Genomic DNA, 13480 nt, shown 5'->3' with positions numbered 1-13480 from the left:
CACTCTGGATACTGCACATGGATTTCTTGGCAGATCCATGTTCGCTACTGGCTCTTAATCAAAAGTTTGGATAGAAACGCAATTATAGATACCACAACACTTTATCTCAGTTTCTTAGAACAAGAACAGAAGAATCCTTTCTTTTTGGATGTTTGCCTTCTTGCTTCGGAAACAAAATTACACCCTATGTCAGTTTCAGCATTGAAACAACTTCTACACGTGTTTTGACTTCTGCGGAGGATTTGTTAAAGGAATTACCTTTTTTTCTGCAAGAGGAAGTCTTCACCAGCAAACATTTTCCGACAACCTGTTGTTCAAGACACATCTCTCATCCTGCAAAGCTAAGGAAATTTATCCTGCTGATATTCTGGCAGCCATTAAATTTTACCAATATTTTGGTCGAATCATATCGTATCTCTTTCTGTTCGAACTGGTCATATCAGCAAATATCGGGATTCTAATTGTTTCTGGTGGACTTCTAAAGGATTTATAATAACATCACCACCCAATGTTCATGACCTTTCTTGTCTATGGTACTTTATATCAACTATTGGAGGAATCATTATTTGCTTCTTGTTGAAATCTTCAAATGCTTTATTTCAAAGAATATGAGCAGTTTCATATTTTCTCTGCTGTAGCGACAGCGTAATACTCAAAGCTACCCTTTCATCGATTGAGCTGTATTAAATCCAGAATACACATTACCACATATTGGTATATTTCTCCATTCTAGAAGTAAAACACTAGGAGATATGGCGTCTCATGCATTGTTTATGTTTGTTGGTCGCATGAAACCAAAGCGATCCAAATCTCAGCACGTCAAGCAGCCCCTTCAGAAGAAACCACTCCAGGTAAGTACATTGTGGGCAACATTCTGGTCATGCACGCTCTTCACCCAGGTGTAGTTATGAACACCTGGGGGTATTTCACAAAGATTTAAGTATTACTTAAGTTGCACTTAAATGCCTACGCGTACATGATATGGAACGTGCGATCTTATTGATAGACACGCATTAGTGCGCGTTCTCATGACACGATCTGACCAATGCTGTCAAGCCTTTCATACCGTACGCAACTTGGTATTTAAGTGCGACTCTAAGTCATAGTTAAATCTTTGTGAAACACCTCCCAGGTCTCTGTGACCTGAAGGCCTACTGTAGTTTTCTTGGTGGTGTTTCACAAGAGTAAAGTGTAACTTGAAGTTATGCTTAATTCCAATTGGGACTTAAGGATAACTTCAATATGTGCACATGGTACTATGCAGTAGTATATATTCTTTCCTTTATGACGTATCTGATAAAAGCAGTGATATGTTATTGACTGCATATGACTGGGAATCTAAATGATGTATTATTGATGGAGGTGCCGTTGCCGAGTGGTCCTAGGCGCCAGGCTATACATAGAAAGTCCGGGGTTCGATCCTCGACCGCGGCACCTATGCCCGTGAGCAAGGCATTTCATGAACAATGCTCTTTTATCCTGCTTTCAAATAAATAGAAATGCTATATGCATTATTGGTAACTTGGTGTGCACTTGTTTAAAAAAAATTGTAATTACACTAACAAAATACATTGTAGATATATTAATGTAGCACTTAGCATAGGATTAATTTTATAGCCAGATTCTGTTATATCACATTTTAAAAGACCAAAGGGGCAATCACGTATGATTTGATACTAGAAATAATACCTGCTTGTTAACTTAATTTTTATTTTTGTTTGTCATTGCCTTAGATTCCATTAACTACAAATTCATTAATCATTAATTTTGGATTGTTTTTTTATCAAGAAACATAGCTTCACATCCTGAATGAAACAACCCATTCTGATGCACATGGGCATTGATCCAACCTCCCTGTTACAAATGGGGCCAGGAAATAGTGAAAATGGAGGGGGAAAGGGAGAATAATATTATCATTTCAACGGCAAGTGGTAATGTGGAGCTAGGTAATATAGCAGAGTTCATGTCACATGGCATTGTTTTTATCTGCCAATGTGAAGATCATTGTTGTCATTTTTCTTGGCTGGCTTGCTGAGTTTCCAAGAATATTTATGTAAGTGCACTTGTTACCTTATGGGAAGCCATATCTGCATTTTGGTGTATGTAATCAAACATTATTTATACAGCTGAATCAGCTCGCATTTGAAATATTTTTGGCTTAATTAATCTCCCTTTTCTTTATATCATTTAAATGTAAAATTTTGGTTGACTTCTATTTGAATTGCCAATCTAAAATTTAAATGGAGTCTACCAATGAGAAAAATTATAGGTGTTATAGGTGTTTATTTGAAAATCTGTTCTAGAAATATCTTCTAGTTACTTTTTAAATGATTTTAAACTATGATGTGTTGTTTGGGAAAGCTTTATAAATACAATGACAACTTTGTTAACATTTAGAATCTTGCGTTAGAATCTGTGTAGGCTGCACGTGTTCTACATTCTTGTTCCTAGTAAAAATAAAGTAGTGACTAGTCATGAAATTCTGATTTTTCTAAATGTATGCCATTAACATTAATTAAGAACAAATTAATTTCCCATGAACCTAACCTAGTTCTTTCCTGGATGAAAGATAAGATCTAAGCAGACTCGTGAAGAACTTAAAATAGTTTGAAGGTTTCTTGAAGTAACTGTGCTTATTTGAACTGGCTCACATGACTCTAGCATTCCTCTAGCATTCCATGATTATTCAGAGTGGCTCATCAATATGTCTGCATTTTATTCAATTAAATTTGCAAAAAAATCAATTTTGCAGTGTAGACCAAAAGTCCCTTGAACTTCAGGCTTTCAAATTCTTACCAATTTTAATTTGCTTTATATTTTTTCAGTTTCAGTTTAGTTTATTTCCCTTCCATTTTCTGATAATAAACATAACAAACATATATATACATATGTATGAATGTACATAACAGAATAAGTGTCATAAGAATACTTCAGTAATTAATTAACTAATTCGTCGGAAATAGTCGGAGTATATATAATTCTTTTTGTTTCAAACACATTTTGATGATTAGACAAATTATAGATTACAGTTAGCATGTGAAAATGAAAATGAGGGACTTATTTAAAAGCAAAGCTTGTAATGGTAAGTCCCTTGGGATAAATTTATAGTAATCTTAATCGTATGTAATTAAAAGTAAAGTCGGACAATCTAGACCATATATGAAGAACGGCAAAATAGGTTTTAATAACAAGGAAAAAGGGGGGAGGGCAGTGACTACATGGATTAGGGGGAGAAGGGAATATTAAAAAAAAACTGGGAGGGGGGAGGACAAAACAAAAAAGATTAATATTTAATTTCATTCACTGTTTATTTCTTTAAAGAAGTAATGAGGTACATACTGTGACATATAACTGATTAAACCTTTACAAAAGCAAAAAATATTGATTGAAAAATAAATTTGCAAAGGTATGAAATTACATAGCACAAAGGAATTACAAGATTTAGGTTTCAATCTGTATCTATCTCCCCCCCCTCTCTATTTCTTTCTGCAATAACTTATAATCATTTTGAAAACATTTGGTAAACATAAATGGAAAAAAATGACATTAATGTGAAAATTTGTATCGACGTTTACATGTGTGTTCATCAACTTTAATCGTAATGGAGACTATTATACCATTTCCCCTGTTGTATTCACAAACATATATCTGACTACTAGGATTAAAGTATTATGCAAGTATGCCAATCCACACCAAGAAATCCGAGGCTCTGAATATGCAATGAATTTGGGAGAACTGCAATTCATCGATTTCTATATCTTTGACTTTTGACTAATGATGTGCTTCTCATGTGACCAATTTCTGTCTCCATATGAAATCCAAGTAGACAACCTCAAATATTGTAAATGATAACTATGGTAGAAAGTGATATACCACTTTTGTTTAAAGGGGAACTTATTCCCCATGGGGGGGGGGGCCTCATTGGCGGCGGAAGTAAAAAAAAAATTAGGGGGGGTCTACCTGAAATTTTGTGATGGACACATGTAAAAAAAAAAGAAAAAAGGCCATCAACCTAAATTTTAGGGGGGACAAGAGACATTTTAAGGGGGGTTCATCAGAATTTAGGGGGGGGGGGATGCAGGAACCAAAATTGACAAGCAAAAAAAAAAAAAGGTTATCAGCTAAAAAATTTTGTTGATACCCTTAATGAGTGCATGCGTGCCCACGTCCAAAACTGAATAACACCACTTTAAACGCATTTTTTTGTTGTCATGCGTGGGTACAGCAATATATTTGACTGCCCCCCCCTTCCCGGGCTTATTCCTCACTTGTTGCTCAAACTTTTACCTCAAAATTCCTGTACAGCTTGTGAAACAAAATTCCTGTACAGCTTGTGAAAAATATTTGTTTTAACAGATTTATTTTCTCCTGAAATTCAGATTCTTTTAAGAGTCCAGCTTCTCTGATGAATTATCAAAAGACATTGTATTTAAGCATATTCTAAAATATGAATTAATTATAATGACCAGAGAAGTATAGTCAGCAAGGTGCAATGTTGATTGTCTCAAGTCATGTTTCTTAATATTTTCCATTCGAAAATGACTGATCTCATCATTGACTTAAAATATTTAGTCAAGTATCAAGTATGACTAGAAAACAATTGCACGTAGTACGTACCTAGTCTGCTGGGCAAACCCTTCACTCGAAACAAGGGTCTGAATGTGCAGCCTACTCATGCCTTGTGTACTAAAGGCTCTCTCGCTGTATTGGAACAGCAAGTTTTGTATGTGCTAGTCTTCCCGTGGAGGCACACTTGTTGATCAAAGTTCCAATGAGGGTCTGTGTCTGCAGACTAGTACGTACCCACCCGATTCTAGTTTCATGTAGTCATACTGGTCTATTTGTAACAGCTTCTGTCGAGTTATGTACAGAATTGTAAAGTTGTAAAGATTCATCAATATTTCTGTAAAATCTGTGAATTATACAGTGATGTGCGAAGTATACACATTAATTCAAATTTTTATATAAGGCTGTTTACTGTATGAATCTTATTGTAGTTGTATAAATGGTTTAAACAATTGTTTTAATTAAAAAAACAAAAAAAATTGATTTTGAATATTTTATTCTCAATAAAGCATGGATGAAATGTTTAAACTGTTAAAAGTTTCTATTAATAAACTAAACGGCATTGTAAAAAAAATATAACAGTGTTTTTATTGTGTAAAAAGGCTAGTTAAAATGACCAGAGAAAAGAAGGGCACATCCGGCTTGTGCCCCCAGTTTAAGAGCCATAGTCAATATTCGTAATGGAAATATGCCATTCTTACACAAGTGTGCCCCCCCCTTTGAAAGTTACAGCATATATTTGTAATGGGAATATGTCGTTCATACACAAGTAAGGACCTTTCTTTTCTTTTTTGCTTTTGAAATTTTCCTTGGGAAAGTGTGCCCCCCTTGGAAATTCCTGGATCTGCCCCTGTCTCATGTCATATTTTGTCGTATTTCCATGGCTTAAAAGAAAAAGTATTGTACCGATCTTTATATTCTAATTTCACACTGGGATATTTGTACAGTTCAACAACATTTATCTCTAAAGAATGATTATTTCTATGAAATCTGTCGAGTTTATGTACAGTGATGTATGAAGTATATGAGTTAACAAATTCAACATTAAATTGCCCTTTTTGTTTCTTGTGTTGTTACAGTCACAGAGGAGCCTTCCCCATCTTGGCATCAAACAGACGAACAAAAACAGAGTAAGTGAATTAAAAACATTTCAGCATTTTACTCCAGAAGTGAATCAGTGTCATTTGTTTGTCAAAATTGTTTGTTAGTGTGTGTTTAAATGTTTGTTCTTTGTTTGCCTGTCCATTTGCTTGTAAAATCGTTTGTTGGTATGTTGTATCTGGTTGATTGATGGATGAATGGTTGGATTGATTGATTGGATGGTTGGTTGATTGAATGTTATTTCTATTGATTCAAAGATTTGATGTTTAATTAATGATAGGTCCAAAATTCCGAATTCCAGTAAAAAAAAATTATTCTTGGTCTGTTGTTTTTATGCAAATGTTAGTAGCCAGCAGTCCTGGTAGCCAGATGTAATGCATTATCTCTAATTGTTTCATAAATTGTATTGGTGAATTAATTGAATATGAGTGTTGATCATTTGTTGATGTGTCAGTGTTTCGGCTTGTTTTTGTTTACATAGTTTATAGAATGAATGAGTAAGTGATTGCGTATGAGTGCAGTCATCATCACTGTACGCATGGTCATTTAGGCTAATCTATCAAGGTCATGGCTAATATCTGGGGCAGGACCCAAAACAGGAGGACTTGCTGTCATCCAGGCCACCTCAAACAAGGTAAGACTGGTTCATTAAGTACAATTCTTGAAGTTCAGCCATCTTGGTGGCACGTTCAGTTTCTATGGACATGAACTGTACCTGCTTCATTCGATGAAGCATCATCTTCTGATGACAAAAGATGGAGTTTGTTGGGGATGCAAGACCAATGGAGCATTGGGTCAGTAATCATGGTATCTTTAGTATTATGATATCAAAGCAGGAACACTTTGAGAGCATGGATGAACGAGCAGTAGTTCAAGACCAAATGTTGCAACATGACAGAACAAGGGGCTTCTTGGAAAATGAGGAAGAGTTTATAAGCAGGGAGAGAAGAGAGAGATGGAGGGGGGGGGGGGTGTATCTTTGACCGTGACGTTCTTCAAGATCAAGATTTTCTTTGAGGTGTCAGTCTTTCAACCGGGTTTTTTATGATGTAGATCACTGCCAATATGACAGAACAAAGAGCTCCTCGGAAGATGAGGGAAGAAGGGAGAGGGGGTGGTGAGGGGAAAAAGAAAGAAGGAGCAAAAGAGGGGGGGGGGGGCATGATCTGATAGACTCGGGTACGTGAACGGTAATGAAGATTAATATTTTGACTCCAAAATGGCACCAAGAACGTTGACTTGACTTTGAATGTGGGTCACTCGGTGATTAGGCAGTCATTTTCAATTATGAATTGTAACAGCAGAAGCAATGAAGTTCCAACTCAAAAGCAGACAGAAAAAATTAAGATGCAACCGGGGGCAGTGCCACAGGAGGACAGGGCTCGAACACCCCCCGTGATTTTTTTTTTAATTAAAAAAGATTATGGCAATTTTTAGGTCATCTTGTTCCCCCATCAAAATTCCTGGATGCGAGATATCTAAACACGTTATACAGATATTGTTGCATGAGAGATGCAAAGAAAAAGGGATTTAATGTTATGTAGATTTGATGCAAATGGATTATTCTTGTTTTCTTAATTGTGCTTTCATTCAAAGACAATATGGATCTGTATGCCGTGATACTCGTGGGCTAGTGTCATCATTTGCTTTGGCTTTGGACAATGTTCATTTTGTAAGCTGTGTGGAAGATGCGTAGCCAGTTGGACATTATTCTTAGTATTTCCACTTCCTTTCCTGTCTCTGAAGCTTGAATTATGTTGTCAGGACAAAAGTAATCTTAAAAGAACAAATGTTGCAATGTTATTACTCATTCATCTGGAAAACATTGGCGAGTGTCCTAACAATTTCCTGGACTGATCCAAGTGTCCTGTCAGGAAAACACGCAGTCAATCTTTTGATCAGTTTCAAGGTTTTTATTTTATTGTATCATAGTTTCATCAATGTTGTTTATGGTGTCCTTGAAATGATAAATACAAATTATCATTTTGTATTTTGGTGGGACAGATGCTCTGAGATTTTAGTTGTTATCAAATCAATTCAATTCAATTTAAAATAGTTTTTATTGATTTATTACTACAAACGTGATGCTTAATTGGCAATTGCACATGAAAAACAATCTCAGCTGGGTTATTAATTTTTATGAAATATAATATAGAACACAATATATAAATAACACTTGATATGCTAAATATGTGAAAAAAAAAATAAAGTGCAAACTTTTTTGTAGAATAAAAATAAAAATGTGCAATTTAAAACTGAGTTGTAGCATGTAAAACAGATTAGATTAAACGTTGTTGTTTGAATGTTAAATATCAGTGAATGTGGTGGATAGTTTCAAACAGCTTTTTTTTATTTAAATGTTAATAAGATGAAATATGCTCTGTTCATATTTCATAATTCTAATTTATTAAGTTTAGCTTGCTCAAATGTATTTGGAAGTTCTATTATACTTTTAATACATGACTTTGAAATGAGTTCCAACATTGAAATATGATAGATGACCAACACTTTTTTTTTAAATTCCTTTCCTCTCAATTATATTTTCCTTTAAAAAGGTAATACAAAAGAAATGTTGACAGAAGCAGTGTTAGAAATTCCAACAGAAGACACTGTGTCTGTCCATATTTCTAAGCTAGTCAGTAAAATTATTTAGAAACATAGATCATAGATGCAAAAATATGATTTCAAGAATTAGAACAATAATGATTCCAGACAAGAGTCCCCTTCCTGCTTCAAAATAGGTCAATATCTGGCCCCTTTTGTGCCCTAGGTTGATTTGGTGTATTGATAGAAAAACTGGGGGAATTATAGAATCTATTGGGTTAGATATGAATCTTGGTTTGGGGGCCATATACACCATCAATAAGTCTAGAAAATAATGAGAGCGAAATTCAGAAAGTAAGAATTTTTTTTTAGGTTCCACCCCTGGTTGATAAAAATCAAAACCAAACTAATCAATTTACCTGACTGAGAGGTGAAAGTCTGGGCTCCTATATTGTATTAGCTTGATGACATTTTTCTTTTGCAAATGAAATTTATTTCATGAAAAGAATCACTGGTTATCTGATCACTGTTCAAGAGATCACCTTGAAGTAGGCCTATTACTAGATGGAATTATAATGTAACAGGTATTCTAAGAGAGTCTGATTATATTGATCATTCTATCATATTCCGCTTCTACTTCTAGGTCTTGTTAGGTAAAATTGTACAAATAATTTACTCTTACTCTAAGACTATAGCAAGGAAATAATTACAACCAATTTTCAAACATCAATTGCGTCATTTTATATTATACCCCAGGTGCCTCAATGATAAATTTGCTTTGCGATATGAGTGGGAAAAGTCTGTTCCATATAATATCACTGTCACACCGACTGAAGCAACCTCAAACCGACCAAATAGATAACATTACTTTCAATGACATACCATCGCTCAGTTTGAAGTTGTTGTTCGTGTGGCTGTTGCACAAGTATGAACCTACTCTGTGATGTAAAGGAGTTGCATTAGTAAACCACATTACTGATTACCTGATTAGAACTACATATTCTGACGTAGAGCAGTAGTTATGAAAATGAATGGAATCATGTAAGATGGAGATGTACAGAACCCCAAGTGCCCCATCCTGTCTCTGCTTGTTGACATGGAATGAACAATCTTTGTTCAATATCAAGAAGAATGGAATAACAAGGAAATGAGTTGTCCCAGATCAAAGCAATCCAATCTATAGGTATGATGATGCAATGTTTTGGCACGATTTCTGGATTTCGTTGAAGTAAGTTTACGAGTACTTTTTTGAAAACTGTAGATTCACATATGAGGTGGTTTCAAACCACCTCGGTCATAAGAATCCCCGTGAAATTACGAGAACTTTTTTAGGCTAAAAAATACCCATTAATTATTCCTGCATTCACATCGCCCCTAAACATATCCTTAACGGGATAAGTTCCTGAAGTTACGAGCATGCGCAGTATGGTCTGATAAGCAAGCAAGGTGCGAGATTCAAAATCACTAGCCCAGCAGCCACCCACGGCTCCCGCGCCCAAACTACACTCTGGGAGAAAAGTTCCCGTAATTTGCTTTCACATCGCCAAAATACCTGCGACCTTGGAAAAATCCCCGCGAAAGTTCTCGCAATTTCGCCAAGTACCTACTATTTAGCGGGTATTTTCTTTCAGGGAAATTATGCGTAGTTTGCTTTCACATAACCAAAATACCTGGTATTTTCTAATCGGGGTGAATTTCCCGATCAGAGAATACCTTTGAGGCGGTCTGAAACCACCTATTGTCGCTTGTATACTCCAAAAATCTGCTTCATTTAGTGGCTTTCACTTTCAGTTTTATTCAATGTAATCCATTTAATTGGCCCAACCATTCTTCAAATTAGTTACTGAAAATTACTAACTATATTTTAAATGTTTAAAAACATACGTTTACAAAGTTAATTGCCATATAATAATAATATAGGGTATATATATTGCACACATATCCACCTTCGTGACCTTGTTAGGTGCTCAAGGCGCTCCTATATTACCCGGCTAAGCTAGGCGTTAATAGCGCACACAGCTTTTTAAGGAATTACTTCCTACCGGTACCCATTTACCTCACCTGGGTTGAGTGCAGCACATTGTGGATTAGTTTCTTGAATGGAGCCCAGAAGGAAAAAAAGGCTTCTTGGTAAGGATTGCTTTGAATAAACAAAACAAAAAGCTTTACTGGTACTTACTGATTGGTTGAACACACAGTCTTTCAGATCAGTTATTGACAATTCTTGAGTTGTTTCATAGTTGTATTTCTTCTGAAAACATACATGTACACCTCATAATAGCAAAGAAAAAAACAAAGCAATACATGTAGAAAGCAAAACCTATTTATTAGCCACGTTTGTATCACAAGCTACAAGTAAACATCACCGCGACATTTCAATAATTTGTTTGCATGCTAGTTTGAAAGGAGGAACCTTTATAAAAACAAACAAAAACTAAAATAGGATCCAAGTTATGAGTTGAATGGAGACAGTTTTCTAAATGATTCAATCCACTTATGTTATCAAATTGAACAATTTCTTTTGTTTGCCACATCCATACTTCCCTAGTAATGTCTTGATAGGTCAAACAGTTGTGTCATTGTGCAGAGCTGTGTAAGGAGTCATGAAGGGGGCCCAGAAAACTATTTATAAATGTTAAAAAAAAAAAACAATGGTTACTCTCTCACCTTAAAACGAAGAAAAAAATACTCAAACATTTACAATGTCTGGTTTATCCCTTCCACCCCTATCCCAGGCAGACCTGTTTATAAATACCAGATACATTTCCTGTTGATCATGTTGTTGTCTTCTGAGGATTGCACATTGTCTGTGTCCATGATTGCATTAGGTGATGCGCATTCCTTTGTGATAGTAACAAGATAGAGAATGGTTATGGTATCTTTCTTGAAAATAGCCTAAATGCAATGTTTGAAAGGACACAGGTTAAGAGTTTAAGTATTTGATATTAGAATATTTAATCATAAGGAAATCCGGGCCCGGTTGCTCAAAGCAAAAGTTTTAAATGAACGCCACATGGATTATCCACAACGGTAATTTCCCATTTTGTCTACTGCCAACTCGCCCATTCACCACATAGTCTTCTTCCATTTAGTCTTATGCCATTCCATTCATCAACATTTCGTCTAACAACAATTTGGTCCAATCATCACTTCGTCTGATCACCATTTCGTCTCATAACCAGTTGGTCTAACATCAATTTCATTTTCATTCATTTTGCACAATTTAACAGTCAAATTAGACCAAATGACTAAATGGCTATTGGACCAACTGGTTATTAGACGGAATGGCATTAGACTAAATGAAAGTAGACCATGTGGTGAGTGGACGAACTGATGGTAGACCAAGTGATAGTAGACGAGTTGGCATTGGACGAAGTGGCATTGGACGAACTGGAAATAAACCTGCACAACTTTACAGATGACATCTTCTGCAACCCTTTCTGCAATGGGGCACTGTCCCATGATTTCATATTACCATATCCCATGATTACTCTGGCTCAACAAGAACACAAGTTAAACATTCTTGAATATCCAAGAAGTAAATCCCAAACTTTGGCTTCCCTCCAAATTAGCCCTACCCAGCCTGGACTCCCTTCCTTTTGTGCATAAGAAATTGAAAATGAAAGATACTCCGTGAGGAGTTAATTGTCTCTTTTGGTGAAAGGGGAAGGTTGATCATGGAATGATTAAAAGTATATCACTTTCATTTCAGAGGCACCTTCTTGGTTCAGTTCTTGATTATGAAAATGACTTTCAATGGGGTCTCTTATTTTACTAATTCTTTCACTTTAACCACTTTTTGTTTTTTTTGTCTTTTTATCTACCTTTCCTGATATATTCCTCCTGAAATCTTGTCTTCATATCTCCCTTTTTAATTTTTCTCTTAAACCCTGATTATTCAGCAGAATATATTGCTATCTTCAGCTTTATTTCATGTTTTTGTGCAGTTGTTTGTTGAATTAATACAATATGACTTTCATTTATCAATATTTATACATTTGTGGATCCTTCTGCTGCTGCCTGGTTCTTGAGAACAATATAGAAATGAACATATTGATAATCATGCAGAAGAACAACAGGTAGCTAGATAAGGGATAACGAATTTAACATTAAAACTATATATGAAATTGACAGATGGCTTTGTAAATTGGTATAAAGAAACAATAATAGATCTAAGAAACAAAGTTTTAAAGAAATGCCATTTAAAAGGAGGGTACCTCTGGGCTTCCATTGGATAGGAACTTTTGGAAATTATCCAGAGAAGACAAAAGAAGGGGTCAAAACATCTGGGTGAAGACATGACAATGCTTGATCCAACCATTGTTCAGACTAAAGTGGCCTAATTCTTTGATAATGATATCTTTCAGAGTAAGTAGAGCCTGAATACCAAATTGAACTAAAACAGCATGCCCTTTTATCTTTCTGAAGATGAAAAATCACGAAGTATAAATATGTATATCCATGACTCTTCATGTTTGTATCCCAAGGGGGGATCATGTTCATCTCTGATATCATTATTAGGCGTCGCTTTATTTATGATCAAGGGGTCTTACTGAGGACACCATGGTGTCCTGGTAGCATAAGCTTGAGTCACTTGAAGGATCAAGTGCACCAGCCGATCTTAGTCACAGGTCCAGGATAGCTGTCGAAGTCGAAGACCTCACAGGACGTCCACGTGCCGTTGGCTTTCCACTTGATATAAGATGATGCATGTGATGTATGAGTAAGATTTAATCTTCCTTTTTTATGAGAACATACCCTTCTTCTTTTGGTTCAAGGGGAAACTTTCCTTGGGCTCGAAGGCTTACTCATCTCTATCCAGGGACCCAGCTTGTTAATAATGAGTCAAGAATATTGATTATAGAATTAAAACGATGGAGTAGGAGGGTCGTAGGAGGATCGCAAGAGGTTTAAAAAAATTAACGCATCCTCTTTAAGGTTACTTATTATTTTTTCTGATCTTGGAACTGTTTGTGAAACCACACAATGCAAGGAAAGGCAGAAATTTGTGGGTTCTGCTGCATGGAAACAATTAAAATTACAAAGAGGATGTTAAGGAGTGCTCATAGAGAATGAACTCATCAAGGAATATAGGGATTTGCTTGGCCGCTGGATGAATCAGTATGTGCCTTTCAAATTGCAACACCTATTTTATTTGAGTTCATTAATCACCCATTATGAAACTCATCTGAAAGTAAATCAGGGGACCGTTTCATCAGCATTTTTGTCTGACAAGTTGTCAGATCTGACATCTTAGCTTGATTCTGTT

The 13480-nt window shown here is 35.6% G+C and overlaps 1 protein-coding gene across 1 annotated transcript in view; it reads left to right on the top strand.

Annotated features, from left to right (window-relative positions):
* Positions 1–13480, top strand: part of LOC121432159 — a 63494-nt gene that overhangs the window by 35032 nt on the left and 14982 nt on the right. The window contains exons 5-6 of the mRNA XM_041630016.1: positions 5646–5696; positions 6218–6301. Of these exons, the coding sequence (XP_041485950.1) occupies positions 5646–5696; positions 6218–6301 (135 nt within the window). The remainder of the gene's footprint in view (positions 1–5645; positions 5697–6217; positions 6302–13480) is intronic.

Source organism: Lytechinus variegatus, chromosome 18 (genome assembly GCF_018143015.1).
Source record: "Lytechinus variegatus isolate NC3 chromosome 18, Lvar_3.0, whole genome shotgun sequence".
Lineage (NCBI taxonomy): Eukaryota > Metazoa > Echinodermata > Echinoidea > Temnopleuroida > Toxopneustidae > Lytechinus > Lytechinus variegatus.
This window is presented reverse-complemented; position numbering and strand designations above follow the sequence as displayed.